This window comes from Symphalangus syndactylus, chromosome 9 (assembly GCF_028878055.3).
Source record: "Symphalangus syndactylus isolate Jambi chromosome 9, NHGRI_mSymSyn1-v2.1_pri, whole genome shotgun sequence".
Taxonomy (NCBI): Eukaryota; Metazoa; Chordata; class Mammalia; order Primates; family Hylobatidae; genus Symphalangus; species Symphalangus syndactylus.
Window position 1 is genome coordinate 110,328,594 of NC_072431.2, and position 22,063 is coordinate 110,350,656.

At 46.3% G+C, this 22,063-nt stretch overlaps 2 protein-coding genes across 28 annotated transcripts in view; one reads left to right on the top strand and one right to left on the bottom strand.

Moving 5' to 3' along the window:
* DNAI1 (dynein axonemal intermediate chain 1) overlaps positions 1-10,322 on the bottom strand; it is a 66,072-nt gene extending 55,750 nt beyond the window's left edge. For 4 of the 7 annotated variants that reach the window (XM_063609822.1, XM_055293895.2, XM_063609823.1 and 1 more), the window contains exon 1: positions 10,046-10,270. In XM_063609822.1, coding sequence (XP_063465892.1) covers positions 10,046-10,093 — 48 coding nt within the window. In that variant the 5' untranslated portion in view covers positions 10,094-10,270. Of the gene's footprint in view, positions 1-10,045 lie in introns of all 7 variants that reach the window. The other 3 variants (XM_055293896.2, XM_055293894.2, XM_055293898.1) reach the window with 2 other exon arrangements.
* Positions 10,323-10,490: 168 nt separating this feature from the next.
* Positions 10,491-22,063, top strand: part of FAM219A (family with sequence similarity 219 member A) — a 58,647-nt gene continuing 47,074 nt past the window's right edge. For 2 of the 21 annotated variants that reach the window (XM_063609065.1, XM_055293938.2), the window contains exon 1: positions 10,500-10,894. In XM_063609065.1, coding sequence (XP_063465135.1) covers positions 10,835-10,894 — 60 coding nt within the window. In that variant the 5' untranslated portion in view covers positions 10,500-10,834. Of the gene's footprint in view, positions 10,895-11,048; positions 11,161-22,063 lie in introns of all 21 variants that reach the window. The other 19 variants (XM_063609067.1, XM_063609072.1, XM_063609064.1 and 16 more) reach the window with 17 other exon arrangements.

The window sequence follows — 22,063 nt, forward strand, 5'->3', positions numbered from 1 at the left end:
TACTTCCAAGGTTTTAGTTTTATCTTTGGTTTTCGGTAGTTTGACTATGAAAGACCTAGATGTGGTTTTATTTGTATTTATCCTGCTTGGGGCTCACTGAGTTTCTGATAGTCCAATATGTTTTCCACCAAGTTTAGAAAACTTTTGACCATTATTTCTTCAAATATTTTTTCCTCCTCTTTTTCCCTCTGGTATTCCAACTACACACATGTTCCAAATACATATATAATATATTCCATAGCTCACTAAGGCCCTCTCTTTTATTATTGTTATTTTTTAATGGAGCCTCAGTAACAGGGCACCTGTTTTTTCTTTTCTTTTCTCTTTTTTTTTTTTTTGAGACAGGGTCTCACTCTGTCACCCAGACTGCAGTGCAGTGGCACAGCCACAGCTCACTGCAGCCTTGATCTCCTGGGTTCAAGCTATCCTTCCACTTCAGCCTCCCACATAGCGGGACCACAGGGGCATACCACCATACCTGGCTAATTTTTAAATTTTTTGTAGAGACGAGGTTTTTTTATGTTGTCCAGGTTGGTGTCAAACTTCTGGGCTCAAGTGATCCTCCCGTCTCAGCCTCCCAAAGTGCTGGGATTATAGGTATGAGACACCATGCCCAGCCAGGCTCTCTTTTTACAAGAAAAACAAAACAAAACCAAACAAAACCTTCTTGGCCGGGCGCGGTGGCTTATGCCTGTAATCCCAGCACTTTGGGAGGCCGAGACTGGTGGATCACGAGATCAGGAGATCGAGACCACCCTGGCTAACATGGTGAAACCCCATCTCTACTAAAAATACAAAAAAAAAAAAAAAAATTAGCCAGGCATGGTGGAGGGCGCCTGTAGTCCCAGCTACTTGGGAGGCTGAGGCAGGGGAATGGCGTGAACCTCAAGGAGGAGCTTGCAGTGAGCCGAGATCGTGCCACTGCACTCCAGCCTAAGAGACAGAGCAAGACTCCATCTCAAAAAAAAAAAAAAAAAAAAAACCTTCTTCCTCTCCGTTCTTCAGATTAAACAATTTCCATGGATCCATCTTCACATTCAGCTGTTAGGCCTATCCAACGAATTTTTTATTTCTGATATTGTATTTTTCTACTGTTTCCATTTTTCTGCTTAGATTCTCCATCCGTGCATCCATTAAAACAATATTTCCTTTATGTCCATAAATATATTTATAACAGCTGCTTTAAAGACATTGCCTGCTAATCCCAACATCTGTGTTACTCCCTGGTACTATCATGCTCTCCTTTGGATCTACCTCTCTGAGCCATGATCAAGAAATTGTCCTTAGGCAGAGAGCAAGGGTAAATATGTGACTCACGTTGAGTGTTTTCCTTCCCTCAGGAATCACTGTCCTATGGTGTCTATTGTCCAATACCTAAAAATATTAGTGTCATATATTGTGTCCAGGCTTACAGCTGTTTACAGTGTGAGGGAAAGTCCAGTGTAGATTTCTGCACCATGGCCAGAATATAAATCCCCTAAATCAAGGTCTTTAAGGTTATATATAAAGTATACTGCATTTTTTTCATTTATTTTAGAGACAGGTTCTCACTCTGTTGCCCATGCTGGAGTGCAGTGGTAACAATCATAGCTCACTGGAGTCTTGAACTCTTGGGCTCAAGGGATCCTCCTGCCTCAGCCTCCTGAGTAGCTGGGACTACAGGTGCATGCAACCTGGCTAATTTGTGTGTGTGTGTGTGTGTGTGTGTGTAGAGATGGGGTCTTGCTGTGTTGTCCAGGCTGGTCTCAAACTCCTAGGCTCAAGTGATCCTCCTGCCTAAGCCTCCCAAAGTGCTAGGATTACAGCCATGAGCCATCATGCCTGGCCTGTGTGCTGTATTTTAAAATTCATTGCAGAAATGTGCTATTTTTAAAACCCTATAGTAAAGGCTTTTATAAGACAGGACCTTTTGTAATGTAAATATCAGCCCTGAATGAAAGCATTGGACTAGAAGAAATCTGAGGCCCCTTCCTGCACAATTCATGAGAAAGAGATTTACCAGAAACAATATGGAAGTTACTTTAGAGTAAAGCAAGTTATATCTTCCACTGGAGGAGCTGAGCAAAGAGAATACCTCCTTCTAGCTTTGGTTGCTTAAAGAGCCATAGGATCTTGTCCCTTGCTGACATTGCCTAGCATGAACAGATGAGCTAGGGTCAATCAGATTCCCTTCTTAAGAATTTGAACTAGGACTACAGGGAGAACCAGTAGTTGGATGGAGATATTCATGGAAATGTTTATGAGGTAGAGAGGTCAGAACAGCTATGATAAGCTGGAAACAGACTAAAATTATGAGGGAGCGGAGACCATGGAAATCTGGCCACTTGGGAAATAAGAATAAGAATGAAACATAGTTGTTAAGAGAAATAGAGAGGCCGTGAGAGATATGGAGAAAGTAGTTGGTCCCTATACCTGTTTCAGAATCAATTGTTTTCCAATTTCAATTCTAGGTTATCTATATACTTATAATAACCATCTGTAACTCCCCACATATATACCTTCTCCCTTCTCTCATCCTTTTTTATCTGAGGTAACTTGAGTGAGCCTCTGTTCTTTGTAACTTAAAGAGCTTAACTAAAGTAATGTGCCTTAGAGTTTGCCAGGTCTGTAAAGGGCAGAAAGAGTAGAGAAGACTTGGGCATTCCATGCAGAGGGAACAAAATAATTAATAAAGACACAGAGGCACAGAAGCAGATGACCCTCCAAGGAACAGCAGATTATTTTGTCCATATACACTCCAGTTTGTTCCCAAATAAGATTTGAGGCTGAATACATGACACATTGAGAAAATAAGTAAATAAGCGAATGGATGTGATGTAAGAATAAAAGTAGAATAATAAGCTTAACATTAGGGGTAGAGTCCCTACATAATTAATAGGATTAGGCTGCTTTAACTAGGATAAAGGAGGCATGAATTGCTTCTTCTGCAGGCCGAGAAAGAAAAGTTAGTGTTCAGAGTAGCACAGTACATATCTTCCCATCACTCACTTATTCACTCATCAACTAACTCATTCAGTCATTATTCATTCATCCAGCATTTATTAAGCATCTGCTATGTGCCAGGTCCTCGGATGACAGCCAAAGAGGAACCAAGATTGAGTTGGTTCTCACACCCAGGGTTCTCAATCTAGGAGGTGAGATAAACAGAGGACATAAATCCACAATACAAACCAGAATCCAGTGACTCTATGAGTGGGACAAAGTGCTGTGAGACTCAAACCAGTGAAACTAAAGTTACAACAGCTGTGTCCTTTGCTCGCTTCTTGCATACAACTCTGTCAGTGCTCAGTGACTGCAAAGATTGAACACTTGATACAAATTCCTAACTGGCAGAAAACAATTTCATGTGGCTTGCTCACAGCTGGAGCCAGAGAGTCAACATTATTCCTTAGCATCAACTTGCAGGCTGCAAAGCCCAGCAACGAGCACAAGAGCCCTCTGCCATTATTATTTGAGTACCTGGCATGTACTGAGTGCTAACAATGTGCTAGGCCCCCTAGTGCACAGGGGAGGAAAACAAGTTCTGGCCTCAAATGCTCACAGCTGTTTTGTAATCTGATAATTGTGCATGACAAACCTCAGACCATAACTCTGAAAATAGCATGACTATAATCATAACAAAATGGAACTGCCATTGGCAAAAATAGTTTTCTAGTTATCACTTCCAGAAGGAATTCCATAACACAACTAGGGGAAAAGAAGAAAAAACTCTCTCAGCTTTCTGCTGCTAAACCTCAAAATTATCATCAACTGTATCCATCCCTTCTCCTGTCCTGTTACAAAGTGTGCCTCCTCCTGTCCACAACATCATTTCCTCAGAGACTTGGCTCTAGTCATTATTTAATCTTTCTCCTTTATCTTCAACTTCTCTCTCCGTTCAGGATCCTTCCCCTCAGCACTTAATATATTCAAGTCTTTCATCTTAACAAAAACAATCTTTGCCTACATAGTTCTTACTGCCTTCTTAGCTCAATTCAGTTTAGCTTTTCACTCTGAAATTGTCCTTTCCAAGGTCCCCAATAACTTCCAAGTTATTAAATCTAATAGTTATATCTTAGTGTTTATCTTCATTGACACCTTAGCAACATGCAACTTGGTTGACCATACAGTTTCACTGAAACACATCCTTCCTTTGGCTTCTGGGATATTATTTTTCCTTGTTGTCTTCTTACTTCTCTGATTACTCCTTCTTATTCTCCATTTTGGACTCTTCTTCTTCTATCCAAACCTTAAATACTGGTGGTCCCCCCAGAAGTCTTCCCTAATTCCCCCAGAATCAGAATGAAGACCCCCTACCACGTGCTTCCATAGAACCCTGTGCTACTTCCCCAACCACAGTTGATCATTCATTCAACATTCATCAAGAGCTTCTGATGTCATCACGGCCACTGTTTTAGGGGCTGAGAATACAGATATAAGCAAAAACATCCCCAGGCCCTGCTCTCAAGGAGCTCACAATCTAATGGGGGAGACATACAATAATCAAATAATTACACAAATAAGTGAATAATTACAAACCGTGATGCATGCTATGGAAGAAAGGAACACAGAGCAATGAGGCTATGTAACAGAGGAAACTTACCCTACCTTCCATAACAGGTCAGGGGGCATTGGGGGCAGGTTGTGGGGATTGATTTGGGGGCTGAAATCTTAGGAGTGAGTACATGTGTGAGGGAGGGTGTGAAGAGCATTCCAGAAAGAGGGGGCAGCACATAGAACTAAGGTACAGCAATAATGGAGAAGAGTGGTACAAATTAAGGTATAGAGACCCGGGTAGGTCTCAGGCCCATTCAGGTCTCTGGAGGGATTATCTAAAAATCTGCTCCCTATCCTAAGAGCAATGGGAAGTCACTGAAGTGTTCTGAGTGGGGGATGGCACAATCAGATTGACAGTTTGAAAAGACCACTTTTCATGCAGTGTAGAGAATGGATTGGAAAGGGCACAAGTGAATGAAGGAAGACTAGTTACTAGGCTTTTACAGCACTCTTTGGTGAGAGATGATTGTAGGCTGGGCTAGGGAGGTGGCAGTGTATATGAAAAAAGTAGTTTAATTTGAGAGATATTTAAGAGGTAAGGGAGTAAAAGATCATATCTAGGGCTTGAGGAATATATGTGTAAGAATGACACTGAGGTCACAGGAGTGAAGCTATCTTACTTTGGACATACAGAAACACATCACCTTCCCCTACATTCTGTTCACCTCCTATCTTTTCATCTATGGATACCAGGCCCCATCACCAGGCTCAAAATCTCTGAATCATCCAAGACTCTCTTCTGGCCTTATGCCCAACCCTGCCCACTCACTCCTACCCTAGTCACCCCTAATCTAGATCAATATTTCTAAAAGTATTGCACCATAGGAGCCTCTTGAGAGACCACAAAATGATCCAAAATAAGTCTTTTCTTTGGCTTTTACAGGAGAATGATGTAAAATTCCAGACTCTGATTTTTTTTTTTTATGGTAACCAACCGAGTTATAAAGGGGTACTAAAATTTGTTAGTCATAAACTAAAATTAGCTTTTAACTGGAGTTCACAGAAGATTCTAATTCGGTTTTCTACTAAGAAGTTTGGCTGCCAGGCAATGTTTGGCAACGCTGCAAAGCTCCTCCTGTACATGTATACATGCAGCCAGTTGGCACTCTCACAATTTTCAGGAAGGACGCTTTGCTATTGGGGCATTACCAGTGATGTTTTGAGCTGGTCATGGTCTATGGTGCCTGACATTCAAGCATTTTAATTACAAATTATGATTTATGGAGCTCCATAATGACCAATTTAATATGCCATGGGTTATTTGATTAACTCTATGGGGTAGGGGAATGTACCTCTTTGACCTTATCTCCTGCCACATTCCCTACTCCCTTCCTTGCTGATCCAGAACATGCGTAGCAGGCTCCCATCTCAGGGACTTCATACTTTCTATGCCATCTGTCTGGAATGCCTCCCCTATCCCACCCCTTCACCCCACCCCCCACACCCCACCCCCAGATATTGCATAGCTCTTTCATTTCTTTCAGGTCTTTGCTCATATGCCACCTCTGTAACACCTTCCCTGTCCATCTTATTTAAATGATAATCTTCTGATTCCCTGAACTTCTTAGTCTACTTCTCTGATTTAGTTTTCTTCTTGGCATCTATCACCATCTAATATACTATATATTTTACAAATTTATTTATTGCCACTTTACCTCCAACTAAAAAATAAGCTCCATGAGAGCAGGGATTTTTGTTTGTTTTGTTTCTTGCTATATCACCAATACCTAGAACAGAACCTAACACAGAGTAGGCACAATAAATAATTACTGCATGAATATTTACACATCAATATTTTTATCTCTTAGTCTCCAAAACCCATCTCTTAAGGCATGGATATGTGTGGTTCAAATTTGAATCATTCATAGCCCTACTGCCAAAGCAGATGTAAACATGTACCTGGAAAACCATACTTACACAATTACATTTTCTTGTTATAATTCCCCACTAGTCTCCCCATCCCAGCTTCACCCCTTCCCATCCTTCAAACACATTCAGATGATAATTTCCAAGAACAACTTAGGGCATTCAGCATTCATATTGAACTCATTTTCTTAGAATTTAATATATTCCAGGTATTGTGCTAGGTAGAGGGGAATCAACAATGAACAAGACAGACATGATCCTTACCATAACAGAGTTTATAGTCTAGAGGGGATATCACCCTATCCTGCCTCCAGAAAGGGGACTTAATCCTTTGTAGAAGAATATGAAGGCCAAGCTTAGGCCCGAAGTATGAATAGGATATGAAGGAAAGATTTGGGGTAGGGTGGAGTGGAGTAGGTAGACACAAACAGAAAAGATTTCAAAAGCTTAGAGGAGATAAACAGTGTGAATATCACTTTCCAGGAAGTGAGGGCAGTTCAGTTTGCTGGGATTGTGGAATTTTCATAAAGAAATGGTGAGGTTTGAAGTAGGATGGGTAGCAAAGGCAAGACCACGCAGGGTGGCAAAGGCCATACCAAGCAAATTGGACTTTTGGGACTTATCCTGAGAGCAACAAGGAACCATTAAAAGGCAACTAGTGGAGTGATATGAACAAATGGAATTTAAACTCCTCTCTACCCTCTAACAAACCCAACCCTGATCTTCCCTCACCCCTGGCAACCCAGTCTTACCTACCTCCTCCCTGAAACCTTTCTGCTGCTCTAACCTGCAGGCCTCTCTCCCCTTCATCCCCAGGGATCCCAGCCTCCTTTATCTTTTTCTGCCTGTGTTCTGTCTCCCCCATTGAACTGAACTCCCAGAGGACGGGGACAACTTCTCAAACATCTCTAGGGCATCCCACACCTGATTAGCACTGACTCAAATTGGTCTTCACTGAGGCAAGAAAATGATGAATACAACCTAGCACAACCCAACCTTTTCTCACACCCCACACACCAATATTTACTCTGAACTAAAACAAACCTTCCCTCCATGGGGCAGTGCTGATGTGTACGGGGCCAGTTGACCCAGTTTTTTCTGCTTTCTGTCTGCTGTCACCTCTCCCTGCTTTCAGTGTAACTAGTCTCTAATGTCTCCCTAATGGGCTAGAGAAACCCATACCCAAGCTTGTTCAAACTGCAAGTTGCTAGAAAAGACAAATCGAATCTGTAATGACAGAAAGCAGATCTGTGGTTACTTAGGCAGGCCAGGGGTGGGGCATAGGAGGTGGGATGAAGCACAGGGAACTTCTTGGGATAGAGAAAGTATCCTATATCTTGAGTGTGGTGGTGGCTTATACGTGTGTAAATTTGTTAAAATTTGTCAACACGTACAACTAAAATGGTACATTCTATTATATGTAAACCAAACCTCAATAATGTTTATTTTAAAAGCAAACTGCTGGGGCGCGGGGGCTCACCCCTGTAATCCCAGCATTTTGGGAGGCCTAGGCCTGTGGATCACCTGAGGTCGGGAGTCCGAGACCAGCCTGACCAATATGGTGAAACCCCGTCTCTACTAAAAATACAAAAATTGGCTGGGTGTGGTGGCCCACACCTGTAATACCAGCACTTTGGGAGGCCGAGGCGGGCAGATCACGAGGTCAGGAGATCGAGACCATCGTGGCTAACACAGTGAAACCCTGTCTCTACCAAAAATACAAAAAAATTATCTGGGCGTGGTGGCAGGCGCCTATAGTCCCAGCTACTTGGGAGGCTGAGGCAGGAGAATGATGTGAACCCAGGAGGCGGAGCTTGCAGTGAGCCAAGATCACACCACTGCACTCCAGCCTGGGTGACAGAGCAAGACTCCGTCTCAAAAAAAAAAAAAAAAAAAAAAAAAATTAGCCAGGCATGGTGGCACGTGCCTGTAACCCCAGCTACTTGGGAGGCTGAGGCAGGTCCCTTGAATCAGGGAGGTGGAGGTTGCAGTGAGCCAAGATTGTGCCACTGCACTCCACCCTGGGTGACAAGACCAAAACTCCGTCTCAAAAATAAAAAATAAATAAAAGCAAACTGCCTGTAAATATAGGGTCAGGAGGCTCAAACACAGTACATGAACTTCAACATAAAGCCCAACCCCAACATAAAATTAGGGCATGTTCATATGGGACTAGCAGCTTCCCCAAGGCTGCAGAGACCTAAGAAAGTCAGGTCCATCTGCTACAGAAGCCCAGGTAAAAGAGGCAGAGGAGCAAAGGCTAACATGGAGGTGGCCAGACCAAAATATGCAAAGTCATAAGTAGCATGGAGATTGGCTCTCTAAACCTCAATATACCTAGACTTGAGTGGGGTAAATCTGGAATAAATAAATAGAAGTCCTGCTTTCCAGAGCTAGAAACTGCACATTAGCCTGAGTGGTAATTCATAAAGGGTTTGGAAAAAGTTCCTGAAGGACTGAGTTGCTTCACCACAGAAGACTCCTTGGGAAACTGGGACTGCCTTGCCTTCCGTGGTGATGCTGAGGAAGAAAGCGGAACTCTGTGCTCAGTGGGTTAAGTGGGGGATGACTCGGGTTTCCTGTGAGAAGGGATGACATCTGTCCAGGTGGTAATAAGAGCATAATGTTCACATAGCTGAATGAACCATAGGAGTGGACCAGGGGCTCGCAGGGAAGAGAGACATATGAGGCTCTAGAAATAGTTAGGGCGGAGTGTTTGGGTTGTGCACTGTGGGGGTGGGGACAGGGATGAGAAAACGGCCTCTCTCCTCTTCCTCTTTGCCTGCCCTCTCTCTCCTCATAAATCTCTCAGCACAGAAAATAAAATCACACTCCTGCACATAGCCTGTCCTGTATTCTGTTTAGTTCTCTTGCACACCCTCTGTGGGCTCCCAAACAGCAAGGCCTGTGTTTCCACCTAGCCTGGAGCTAGGCACACAGCAAAGGGTTGGATAAAGAATGCCTTTGAGGCTGGGTGCAGTGGCTCACGCCTGTAATCCCAGCACTTCGGAAGGTCAAGGTAGGAGGATCGCTTGAGCTCAGGAGTTAGAGACGGGCCTGGGCAAATGGCGAAAGCCCGTCTCTACCAAAAATACAAAATTTAGCCGGGCGTGGTGGCCTATGCCTTTGGTTCCAGCTACTCGGCAGGCTGAAGTGGGAGAATCGCTTGCACCCAGGAGGCAGAGGTTACAGAGAGCTGAGATGGCGCCACTGCACTCTAGCCTGGGCTACAGGGCGAGCCTCTGTCTCAAAAAAAAGAAAAAAGAAAAAGAAAAATTCCTTTGGGACAAGAATGTGAGGACAAGGAGGAAGGGACTCGTGGGAACGGGGATGGGGCAGTTAAGGAGAATAGACTGGTCAGAATGAGTCCATGGGGTAAAGTGAAGTGAAGAGATGGGAATGGTGGATAAAAGGAGAGAGGTAAGAAACGGTGGGTTGGGGTAGTATGGGAGAGGAGGCCGGGATTAGTGGGAAAGAGTAGGACAGAGTCAGAGGTCAGTGGGAGCACTTGCCAGAGGTCACGGGGGTGAGAAGGCTGGGGTCAACAGAGAAAAGATCAAGGATCAGTAGGAGAAGTATGATTAGTGGTCACTGGCGACGACGAAAGTCAGAGGTCATCAGAAGGAAGGTGTGCGTGCGTTACCTGCTTACGAGGCTGTTTATGGGGAGCCTTCGCAGAAGCAGGAAGCATCTCAACCCCTGGAGAGCCTACAAAACGCTCCCTCGTCTGAAGACAAAAAGTTTGTCCGTCTCCTTGACCACACACAAGAAATCTGGACTCTCTTCCACTTCAATTACCAGTCGCAACGGTTCTTTAGGGACAGCCGTTGTTGTGGGTCCCCGTGCCCTTGCAGGATAGAATCCAACTCCCTGACGCGGTTACCCAGCAACCGACCAGCAGCCAAGGCGCAGGCGCTTCTGGCGCGCCCAGCCGGCCCGGGAAGGAGGCGGAGTTGGGCGCGCGGCTAGCGAGTCTCCACTAAGCCCCGCCCCCTCAGGAATCACAGCCGGGCTCCCGCGCGTTCGGAACTCTCGCATGTGGGTGGGGCTGGGGTCCCCAGACACCGCCTCCTCATGAATAATGCAAGCTCCGGGCGGTGTCCCGGACCCGGAAGTGGAGTTGCCGAGTCACCGCAGTGGCTGAGCTACTGACAGGAGGCGGCGGCGGAGTAGGAGGCGAGGCAAGACCTGCGGCTCGGCCCGGCCACAGCCGCGGTAGTGCTAGGCAAGCCCACGAAGTCACGCCGGCCTCAGCCAGTCTGCGAACCTCTCGCTCCTGCCCACACCTGCATCCGCCCGGCCCCTGCCCGCCCGACTGGTCCGGGGAGGCCTAGTCTGCACCACCCGCCGGGCTCCTGGGGCCGCCGCCCCGCGCGGTCCCGTCGGTGTCCCCGGCCGCGCCCGGCCCCTGGCCCGCTCGCCCGCCGGCACCATGATGGAGGAGATCGACCGGTTCCAGGTGCCCACCGCGCACTCGGAGATGCAGCCGCTGGTGAGGGGGCGGGCGGCGGGCAGGCCAAGGCCGGGAGGGGGAGTCGCTTGAGGGGGAGGGAGGGAATCAGGCGGGGGGGATCGTGCGGAGGGGCGCCATCGGATGGGGCAAAGAGATCCCTGAAAACGTATTGCCGGGGGACGGGGACTTGCAGGACAAGAAAACCGTGGGAGAATATGCTGGATGAGAGCAAAGGAACCTGTAAGGGCGGAGGACACCGTCGGTGGAAGCAGAGCACCGTCGGATGGAACGGAGGGGGCACAAAGGTGCACACCGCTAGCGGAGGCCCATAGCGGGGACTGGCGAGGGAACTGCCATGAGGCAACGCCGGCGGCAGGCCCAGGGGGCTGGGATGGGCGGTGGGGAGGCGTTTAGCCCTAGAGGCCTGTGATGCTTAGGGCGGGGGAGCCGTCAGGCTAAGAGAGATTGGGAATCAGCTTTTAGAAGAGGAGGGGCCTGCCCGCCTGTCCGCTGGATATACGGACAGGAACGCTGGGCCGGGGCGAGGGACCCAGTGGGGGAAGGTGGTTGGTGCAGAACCTGGGAATTCCGTTCTCCGGTGGGGAGCGCAGGCAGACCAGGCTGCGGGCATCTAAACCGGGAAGGAGAGTGCGCGGCGACCAGATGGGGAATCGGGATGCAGATGAGAGTGCTCGGGAACCGACGGGAGAGGAAGTGGGGTCGCGCTGGAGCTGCCTGTGCCCACTGGTTGGGAAGAGCCCCCATCATCTTAGGCCTACGTGCCTGAAGTCCTTGCTGGGCGCGGATCCTGCCGCCTGTCCGCGGTCCCGGAGTCAGGGAGGAATGATGTCATCGCTGCTGGCGCGGAGGGAATGGAAGGGGGAGGGCAACTCGGGTGCACCGAGGCTAGGCCTAAGGGAGACCATGCTTGCTGGCCACCGCCCAGGGGGCTACCTGACCTCGCTTGTCTGTCAGGCAACCGGGTGGGAGACGTGGAGGCCTAGCCAGCTCGTATAGTGAGGGGGGAAGAGAGGGAATGTCTAGGCTATGTTCGCTTTATCCCCCTGGAGCCTGAGCTGGAATTGGAAGGAGGCAAGGTGGGCTACAAACCCAAAAGTGTGGATGCCCCATTTCTCTGAGCCATGCTGGCTGGAGCAGAGCTGAGCTCTCCAAGTTCTGAAGTTCTGCTTCTGTGTTAGGCAGGGTGGCCAGAAACAGGTCTACCCTTGGGCCTATAACCCCCCTGGCTGACAGATGTGCTTTGTAGCTTCCTGGGCGAGTAACCTACCCATTACAGCAGCCAAGATGGGCCTTGGCAGGGACCCATCACCACCTTTTTGTCACACCTTTTGGGGGATGGTAGAGAGAATCATTAGTGGCCACTTAGCAGGAGACAAAAGGCTTTTTCCCCCTTTCATGACTACTTAGACAGTTCTAAGAGCCAAAACAAAGAAGTTGTACAGAAGCATACAATATTAAACCGGAGAGAGGTGTTGCAGGACTTTTTCCTAGCCTCATGCCGTCATTGGATTATTTGGGAGCCAGAAAATCCTGGAGAGAAGTCCATCCCATGAACTTAAAGAAGGACTTTGGGCTGGCTGAAGATAATTTTCCTTTCTGAGTTCTCTTTCTAGCTAACCTGGCTTGTCAAACTAGATTGCCCTTCCAGTTCTAAGCATCTAATGAAGAATCAAAATAGAGGGTGGATGAAGGAAGAGGAGGTTCAAGTGTGTCAGGAAAAGGAAGCAATGAGTTGTTTCTTGTTTCCCATCTGGGGTTCCCAAAAAGGGAGGAAATAGCTGTTCAAAGAAAGGGGAGAAGAAATAGAGCCACCAGGCTCTCTCAGTTGTCCTTGGTGCTTCTGTTATTGCCTGAAATTCTGAATAGTGGTTTGGCTGGGTAGAGAACTCTTGAGCTGCTTCCGGTCTGTGTGGCCCTGGAGTTGGAGAAGTATCTGTGGCAAGGAGGCACTTAGAAAAGCTCTGACTGCCTTCAGACCCTTTTAACTGCTAAAGTCACCCTTGTCTGCAAGAGAATACTTTTTTTTTTTCAGACAGGGTCCCTCTCTGTCAACCAGGCTAGAGTGCAGTGGCACGATCTTGGCCCATTGCAACCTCCACCTCCTGGATTCAAGCGATTCTCCTACCTCAGCCTCCCAAGTAGCTGGGATTATAGGCCCATGCCACCACGCATGGCTAATTTTTGTATTTTTAGTAGAGACAGGGTTTCGCTATGTTGGCCAGGCTGGTCTTAAATGCCTGACCTCAAGTGGTCTGCCCACCTCGGCCTCCCAAAATGCTAGGATTACAAGAGTGAGCTGCTATGCCTGGCCTGAGGATACTTTATTGAGGTTGAGTGAGAGCCTTATGGAAATAGCAATATAGTCATCCCTCATTTGAGGGTCATAGACATTGCCCCGCTTCCGGACCTCTGTCCCCAGGTTGTATTCCAGAGGCACCTCAAAACCCTTTAAATACCCTGTGTATTGTTGAGACCAGCAGAATCTTGTATGATGTTTCTTCAGGAGTCTTCGTTTTGGGGCATAGAGAATTAAGATAGTCTAGCCTGGGAAACACAGGGAGACTCCATCTCTACAAAAATATTTAAAATTAGCTCAGCATGGTGCTGCATGCCTGTAGTACCAGCTACTCAGGAGGCCGAGGCAGGAGGATTACTTGAGCCCAGGAGTTGAGGCTGCAGTGAGCCATGTGCCTACCACTACATTCCAGCCTGGGCAACAGAGCAAGACTCTGTCTCAAAAAAAAAAAAAAAAAAAAAATCAAGATAGCATATCATAGAGGTAAAGGGCAAAAAAGAGGGCAAAATGGCTCTTTAAGAGTATTTGGATAGGCCATAAAAACCAGGGTCCCAGGCTCAGACTTAGCTATGACCTATTTCATTTTTTTGCCATTTATTGAGACCTCTAGGAAGTCTCTCCTCCTTCCTAGATTGTTTTTCCATTGATGAGATGAAGACAAACTATCTCTTTAAAGTTTAAACAACAGCTCCTCACTCTCCCTTCTAAAGAATACCACAGAGACCTGATATCATTGATTCAGCAATTGATTTATCAAATAATTATTGAGCATCTGCTCTGTCCCAAATATTAAACTGAGTATTAGGGATAGAGTGGTTAGCAACACAGACACAGATGTGACCCTGCTCTTGAACCCACAGTTTGTCAAAGTTTGTTTCTCTTGCTCACTCTCTTAGTGTGATCCTCCACTGGGGGCAGAGTAGGGGCTGACTCATTAAGCCCCAAGGGAGCCAGGCAATGCTGGTGTCATCATCATTGCCCCTTTCTGGACCAAGCTGTATGGATAGAGGCTTGTCACATGGGCGCCATCATCAAATAACTCTCCCCATCCCATAGTGATGGGAAGAATCCAGAGGCCATTGCCTACTTGGAAAGATAAACTCTAGGGGCAGCACATCTTTATTTTTTTAATTATTTAATTGAAAGAGAAACTCAGGCTTGAAAAGAAGGCCTGGGGGCGTGGCAGAACTGGGAGAGAAGGCAGCCAGCAGATCTGGGTGTTTCCAAGGTGCTAATTTAAGCATTAGATCTCAGCTAGTGGGAGGAAGAGGAGGAGATCCCTGCCCTGTTATTGCTGCTGCTGTTGTCACAGCTGCATGGAGCCTCCTGTCTCTGGTGGGAGTTTGCCTGAAAGGAGTGGCTTCCCTCCTTTCCCCATCACACCAATTATTTAATTGGCCTTGTTGCAACTCAGCAGCTGAACCAGGCCCGGTCTATCCCTGAGAGCTCTCCATGGTCTCTTCCTGTCTCCTTTTTTTTTTTTTTCTTTTGAGACGGAGTCTCGCTCTGTTGCCAAGGCTGGAGTGCAGTGGCGTGATCTCGGCTCACTGCAACCTCTGCCTCCAGGGTTCAAGTGATTCTCCTGTCTCAGCCTCCCGAATAGCTGGGACTACAGGCGCACACCACCACGCCCAGCTAATTTTTGTATTTTTAGTAGAGACAGGGTTTCACCGTGTTGGCCAGGATGGTATCGATCTCTTGACCTCATGATCTGCCCACTTTGGCCTCCCAAAGTGCTGGGATTACAGGCGTGAGCCACTGCACTCAGCCTCCTGTCTTCTTATGAAAGGAGTGAGAGCTCCTCTTAGAGATGTATCCACTGGACTCCACTCCTGCTGTATCTATCTTTCAGACAATCCTGAGTGTTTCTGAGCACAGATTCTCCCAAAGAAACTGCCAGGGATAGGCACATTTTGTGTATCAGCTCTGTGTCTGAGCCATACACTTCACTGATCTAGAGAAGTTCCCAGCAGCCCAAGGCTCTCTGTTGATCAGTTGGGTTGAGTTTGGTATATTGTTTGTATGAGCAACAGGGATAGGCTCTCTGGCCCTATTGTCTGTCTGCTCAGCTTGTTGGTGCAGCCGCACAGTCTATGTCTTCTCTTCGGCTGCAATTGGAGAGGAAGAGATTTGTTGTAAGAACAAATGGAGCTTTTAAGCACTTAATTGTGTCAGGCAACACCCTGCCTCCTGTGCTCTCAGGGACCAAAGAGACTTAAAGAATGGCAAGTGGCACCAGATAGGATCTCTGCACAGCTGAAAGAAATGTTACTCTAGCCTCACTGAAACCAGGTTATCAGTTAACTCATTTGTTTAGTTCATGAGCATCTACTCAGATCAGGTACTTTAAGGATACAGGGACAAGTAAGATCTCTCCAGTGGGTGGCCAAGAGAAGGCTCAGATGGCTATAGGAAGGTTTTTAGATATATGTCAAAAAGAGTAGAGATCAATGAAGTGTCATGAGAAAGAGTGACACCCTCCTTTGGGAGAGGGTGAGGAATGCTGAGATTCTGACTCTTTGATTACATGAGCTTGGGAAGGAGTTTCAGACTTCTACTGCTTCCTGACACTCAGGGATGGATGGGGATGGTCAGGACGGGACATTAATTCAGTGGGTAGGCCACAGCGGCTCCTGAAAGTGACGGAGAGAACATTATAAAGATAGCAAGTAGCCACTGTGGAAAACTGACCTATATATATTCTATGTTCTGGGCACCTTAAGTTGCCTCCTTGTGGTCAGATGACTTTTCAGTTTAAGGTTGGATTCTCCTAGTGGGTCCATGTGGCTCATGACCCAGCAGTATTTCTCAGGCTCCTGGGCAGAGGCACCCTTCTTTCCTGCCCTATATTACAAACTAAGGATCAGGTTTGTTCAAGACTGCAGCTCCTTACTACTCATCTCCTCATCAAACAAACACCAAGTAAGAACCTATTCTCTGCTAGATGTTGTTCTGGGCTCAATAGCACAGAATTTTGCTCCAGGGAGATGCACAGTCTAGAACTCAGATCGAGGCACTATAGAATAATGAGCACTGCAAGAGAAGAACCAGGCCCAGGCGCACCAAATGAAAGCAGGAAGGGCTGTCGTCGAGTGGTCAGGGAAGGCTTCACAGAGGCCCTAGGAACTGGCCATAGGAAGAGTACTAGAAGCTTGGCAAACTGACAAAATGAGGCCAAGCAAAGAAAGGGCATGGAAGAAGAAACAAAGGAGTGCATTGGGAATGAATGAAGAGTTATAATTAAAGGAATAACATGATCAAATCTGAGTTTAGGTTAGTGGTGGATGAGAGATTGGAGAAGATGAGATTGGAAGTTGGAAAACGAATACAGACGTGGGTGTAATAATTCTGCTAGGAGATAATGAAGGCCTGCAGAAGCAGAGAAACACAATGGGACAGATACACAGGTACTAATAAGGTGGAATAGGCAGGATATGATATCTGTTGGGAGGTGGAATGGAGAGGTAGAGAGTTAAGGATGACTCTCAAGTTTGTGGCATGGACACCTGGATGGAGGAAGAGACCATCATCACCTCGGGAAACTCAGGAGCCCATGTACCTTTTGGTCTCAGGGACTTCTTACAACAGAGAAGGCTGCTGTTTTCCTTTGCTCTACTGCTGAAGCTACATTCTTGGGGTTATGAGGAACCCAGAAGTCCTGGAAAACCAAAGGTCAGAGTGGCACTCGGCCCCCCTCTGCCTCAAAAGGGCTGCTGAGAAACACACTCATCTGCCAGTGAATACTTCTCCCCTGCAACCTGCTTTGATGAATTCAAGAGAATTGGTGGTAGCAGCAAGGAGCCATAGTGGGTTTTGTTGTTGTTATTTTCTTTCCAGTAGCACTTTGATGAAGAAAAAATAAAATCCTTTCTTGTCTGAGTGCTTTATGTTGCAGTTTCTGGCTTTGCCTTTTACCATCATTCTAGTCAAATCTATGGGTTTTTTTCTGACTGATGGAGCTGGGCTCTTTCACTGATTCCTTCTGGAATGGATATATGTATTACTACATCACTGCAAGATGTCAAAATGGAAAAGGACACGTACTTTCCTTTTCTGAGACCAGCCTGAAAAGCTGCAGTTGGGTGGAAGCAGAGCCCAAGCGTTTCTTCCAGGCAAGGTGTACCAAAGGAGCAGGATTCTGGGGTGAGATCACTCAGAGGTCACTTGGCTTCTCAGAGGTCCCAGTGTGGCCTCTGTGGGTAGGTGCTTCTGTGGTAGCTGGGGTTCAGGCTGAGTCATTCCCAGCCCCAGCTGCCTGCTGCCCTTGACTGCCTATATAGCCCAGAGTGAGCAGAAATGGAAAACAGTCTTCTTCATTCAAAACTGATTAGTCTCAGGGACCCTCTCAACTCATTAAAAAGGCAGGTGGAGCCTCGTGTCTGGAAAGGGAACATGGGAAATTTAGCTTCTTGGGCTTAGCTGCTTCGTGCCTTCCTAGAGACCTGGGAGAACTGGTTCAGGGAGCTCTAGAGCGTGTGGGAAGGGGAGAACTGGGCTGAGGCAGATAACCAGAGGTGCTGGTTGAAGGAAACAAGAGGTGTGGCTCAGCAGGGTCCCAAGTCATTGTTTCTTAAGGAGGCTCTGATGGGAATCTGGCTTTCTGGGCAGGAGAAAGGAAGGAAGGAAGGAGGGGAACCAGCTCTGGATTTGAGTCTGCTCTGGAGTTTAGAAATTGGCACATGATCCACAGACCTCACTGTGGGACAGCCAAATCAACTTCTGGCTGCAGGGAGGGACTCTGGAGTAGGGAAGTCATCTAGGAAAGAGGCCTGCCTGGGAGAGAGGGTAGACACACGCCCGCAGGAGTTTCTTCCTAGGCTTTACATTCTTAGGAGAGAGTTCAAGCAAATCTGTACTTGTATTTGTTGTTATTATTGTTATTCAGAGATAGCAAATTGAGGATCAGATGGTTTGGTTATTGAAGGTCAATTTTAAGTTTCTGTGATGGTGGTGAGGTATGTGAGTGTGCGTGCAAGAGGGGACATAGAGCTATGAATGGTGTTTTCTGAATGACCGTTCCAGCCCTAAGTCTAAACATATGACAAGAGGCCACACCCAGGCAGAAACAAGACCAGTGATTGTGGCTCCTTGCCTGGTTTTTTCTGATTTGGCCATCAGATTCTTGGCTGTTATAAGCAGAGTACATCCCATCTATCGAGAACAATACCTGAAGGAGTATTTTAAGATTTATTGAATTGGCCGGGCGCGGTGGCTCAAGCCTGCAATCCCAGCACTTTGGAAGGCGGAGGCGGGTGGATAACCAGGTCGGGAGTTCAAGAACAGTCTGGCCAAGATGGTGAAATCCCGTCCCTACTAAAAATACAAAAATTAGCCGGGCATGGTGGTGGGCACCTGTAATCCCAGCTACTCGGGAGGCTGAGGCAGAAAATTGCTTGAACCCAGGAGGCAGAGGTTGCAGTGAGCTGAGATTGTGCCACTGCACTCTAGCCTGGGTGACAGAGCAAGACTCCGTCTCAAAAAAAAAAAAAGATTTATTGAATTAACTACATGCAAACTGTGGAGTGAGAACCACATATATTTCACTACGTAGTTAAACATAATTATGTACAAGGTATAAATTATAGTTCCCCCCACTTTTTTTTTTTTTTTTTTTTGAGACAGGGTCTCTGGCACCGAGGCTGGAGTGCAGTGGCTTAATCTTGGCTCACTGCAACCTCTGCCTCCCAGGCTCAAGCGATCCTCCCGCCTCAGCCTCCTGAGTAGCTGGGATTACATTCATGCACCACCATGCCCAGCTAATTTTTTGTATTTTTTGTAGAGAAGGGGTTTTGCCATGTTGCCTAGACTGGTCTCAAACTCCTGAGCTCAAGCGATCTATTCACCTTGGCCTCCCAAAGTGCTGAGATTACAGGTGTAAGCCACCACGCCCGACCTAGTTCCCATATTAATTTCCCATTTTATCCTTATGAAGGAATTGGTGAAGCCCTTGGCCACGCACCATGCAGGGTTTAGACCAGCATTTCCTATAGTATTCTATTAGGAATATTGATCCTTTGGGATGCTTCATGGGGGAAAAGGCTCCGTAGAAAAATTTCTTTGGGAAAGACTATATGCTCTATCCCATCACAATGCCCACTGATATTTTAAAGGCTCTGAGACGTCCTGCATTAAAGGACATCTTTTCAACTTTGTTTAATTCAATGTTTCCCAAGCTTATTTAACTATAGAACCTTTTTTCATGTTACATCTGTTAACATCTTACAGAACCAATGTGTTTCATGGAAAATACTCTTTGGAAAACTTTAGCTTAGAAATTAGTATCTGTGCTGATCCAGTCTAGATTTATAGTCTTCCTAGTTCCTTTAAATGTCTTTTATAACCCACACCATTTTGCCCTATGCTAGTGTCTAATGGGATGTTGCTGATTTGTTTCAGGGTCTGAACTTGCTGCTATCAGTAGGAAGCTCTTGGTGAACTTTGGTTAGGTGCACAGGCAAATACCAAGTGCCTTGTTTTTCTCATAATATTTCTAAGGGAGTTTTATTTCCCTTATGTCCCTCTACCAAATGCTGGTTTGATGCTTATTTTTTTGGACAGCTTTATTGAGATATAATTTATGTATTGTATACATTAGCCATTTAGTACTTTACTTTTTTTTTTTTTGAGACACAGTTTCACTCTGTCTCCTACAGCCTTGACCTTCCCAAGCTCAGGTGATCCTCCCACCTCAGCCTCCCAAGTAACTAGGACTACAGGTGTGCACCACCATGCCCAGCTAATTTTTGTTTTTTTCTGGTAGAGATGGGGTTTCGCCATGTTGCCCAGGTTGGTCTCAAATTCCTAGGCTCAAGAGATCCACCTGCCATGTCCTCCCAAAGTGCTAAGATTACAGGTGTGAGCCACTGCACCCAGCTAGTACTTTACTTTTAAACCAGTGTGGCTATCCCATGGCTGAGTTTTTTTTTTGTTTGTTTGTTTTTCAATAGTTTTTGGGGAACATGTGGTTTTTGGTTATGTGGATAAGTTCTTTGGTGGTAATTTCTGAGATTTTGGTGCATCTGTCACCCAAGCAGTGTACAATGTACCCATCATGTAGTCTTTTATCCCTCATCCTTCTCCCACCCTTCCCCCATGAGTCCCCAGAGTCCATTATATCATTCTTATGCCTTTGTGTCCTCATAGCTTAGCTCCCACCATGGCCTAGTTCTATTTCTCATTTTTACCTTGGGCTGTGCTCTGTGCTTTTATGTTCTGCCAAGCAGTAGAGAAGATAAAGATAATCCAAATCTTTCATCAGGAAGAATCCCATCTGAATTGAGATTTAAGGTGAAAAGTGGATTCTCCGATTAGGAGATGTTTCAGTACTTCCTCTGCAGTATCAATAAATGTTCCCACTGTTCACAACAGCTCAAGAGACATTCCTGCATAATTATTTTATACCCTCCTACTCCACAGGCTACATAAAGCACGGATGATAAACAAGCATTACCCTTCATGCCAGTGCTCCTTGATCAGTAGTTGCTGCCTGGAGCATTGTGTTAAGATGGATGCTAAGGCGGAATCCTGGTTCCATACGAAAGACTGACATGGTTTAGTTGATTTTCCGTGTCTGCTATGGTCTTCAGCAGGGGGAACAACAGTTCTAGTATTCTGCTTGCCATCCCAGCGGCCCTGAATCATCATAGTTATCTTGGGCAAAGAACACAGGAAAGGGGAACTCTTGGGGATGTTAGCCAGCCAAGCAATCTGTTTCACTGAGGGGCTAAAGTCTTACGATATGGCTCCTTAAGAAATGAATAAAGGGGCCAGGTGCAGTGGCTCATGCCTGTAATCCCAGTGCTTAGAGAGGCCAAGGCGGGAGGATTGCTTAAGGCCATGAATTCGAGACCAGCCTGGGCAACATAGTGAGACCCTGTCTCTACAAAAAATTAAAAAGTAGCCAGGCATGATGATGCATGCCTGTAGTCCTAGCCATTAGGGAGGCTGAGGTGGGAGGATGGCTTGAGCCCAGGAGTTCGAGGCTGCAATGAGCTATAATTGCACCATTACCCTCTAGCCTAGGCAACAAAGCAAGACCCTGTCTTAAAAAAAAAAAAAAAATGAAGAAAACTGTTTTTTTTCTACTTGATCTTCAGCACTGGTTTCTGAAGTGTTGAATTAATATAAAGTTTAAAATCCTTTTGAAATAAATAGGCCAGGTGAGAGGGAGTAACCTTGACTCTGCTGAGCAGATAAGAGGGGGAAAGAAGCAGATTCAGGAAAAGATCTCATGAATTTCATGTGAGTGGTTGGCCACACTTAATATGAAATTATAAGCCCTTGACCAAAGAAGCAAGAAGGAACAGGCTACAAGAAGAGACCCATAAGCCAGAAGTTACTGGCGAGGAAAGGCCCTATTATAGGTTATACAGCCTTAGCGCTCTTTTGTTTACCCAGGCTAAATAGGCCTGCTTTTTCCTTTTACCATTTCCCGGGACACTGGCTTCCAAATTCCCAGTTATCCTAGCTGCCCTAGTGGATACTTTTACGTTTCTCACCCCTGAAACTGAACACAGAGCTGTACATGTGATCTGCACAGCACAGATTATTGTGGGACTGCCACTACCCATAATATTGATATTGTACTTTTATTATTGTCAGTTGAGCTTCCATGATCATATTTAATAGCCATACCTATTGTTATATTGAACTCAGAACATATCTGGAACACAGTAGCCCTTTCCCTTAGCAGTGTAAAATCAAGGCAAGAACCTGGAATCACATCTTGAGCTAGGCTTACTGCCAATACAGGTAAGAGTCCACTGAGGATAGTGAGATGATGGTTCCACATTTATTAGCAACTACACTACATGTGTGTAATGTGACTCTTATTCTCAGAAAGGTAGCTGGCTGAATTCAGCAAGACAGAATTTCAATAGGAATCTAGGGAG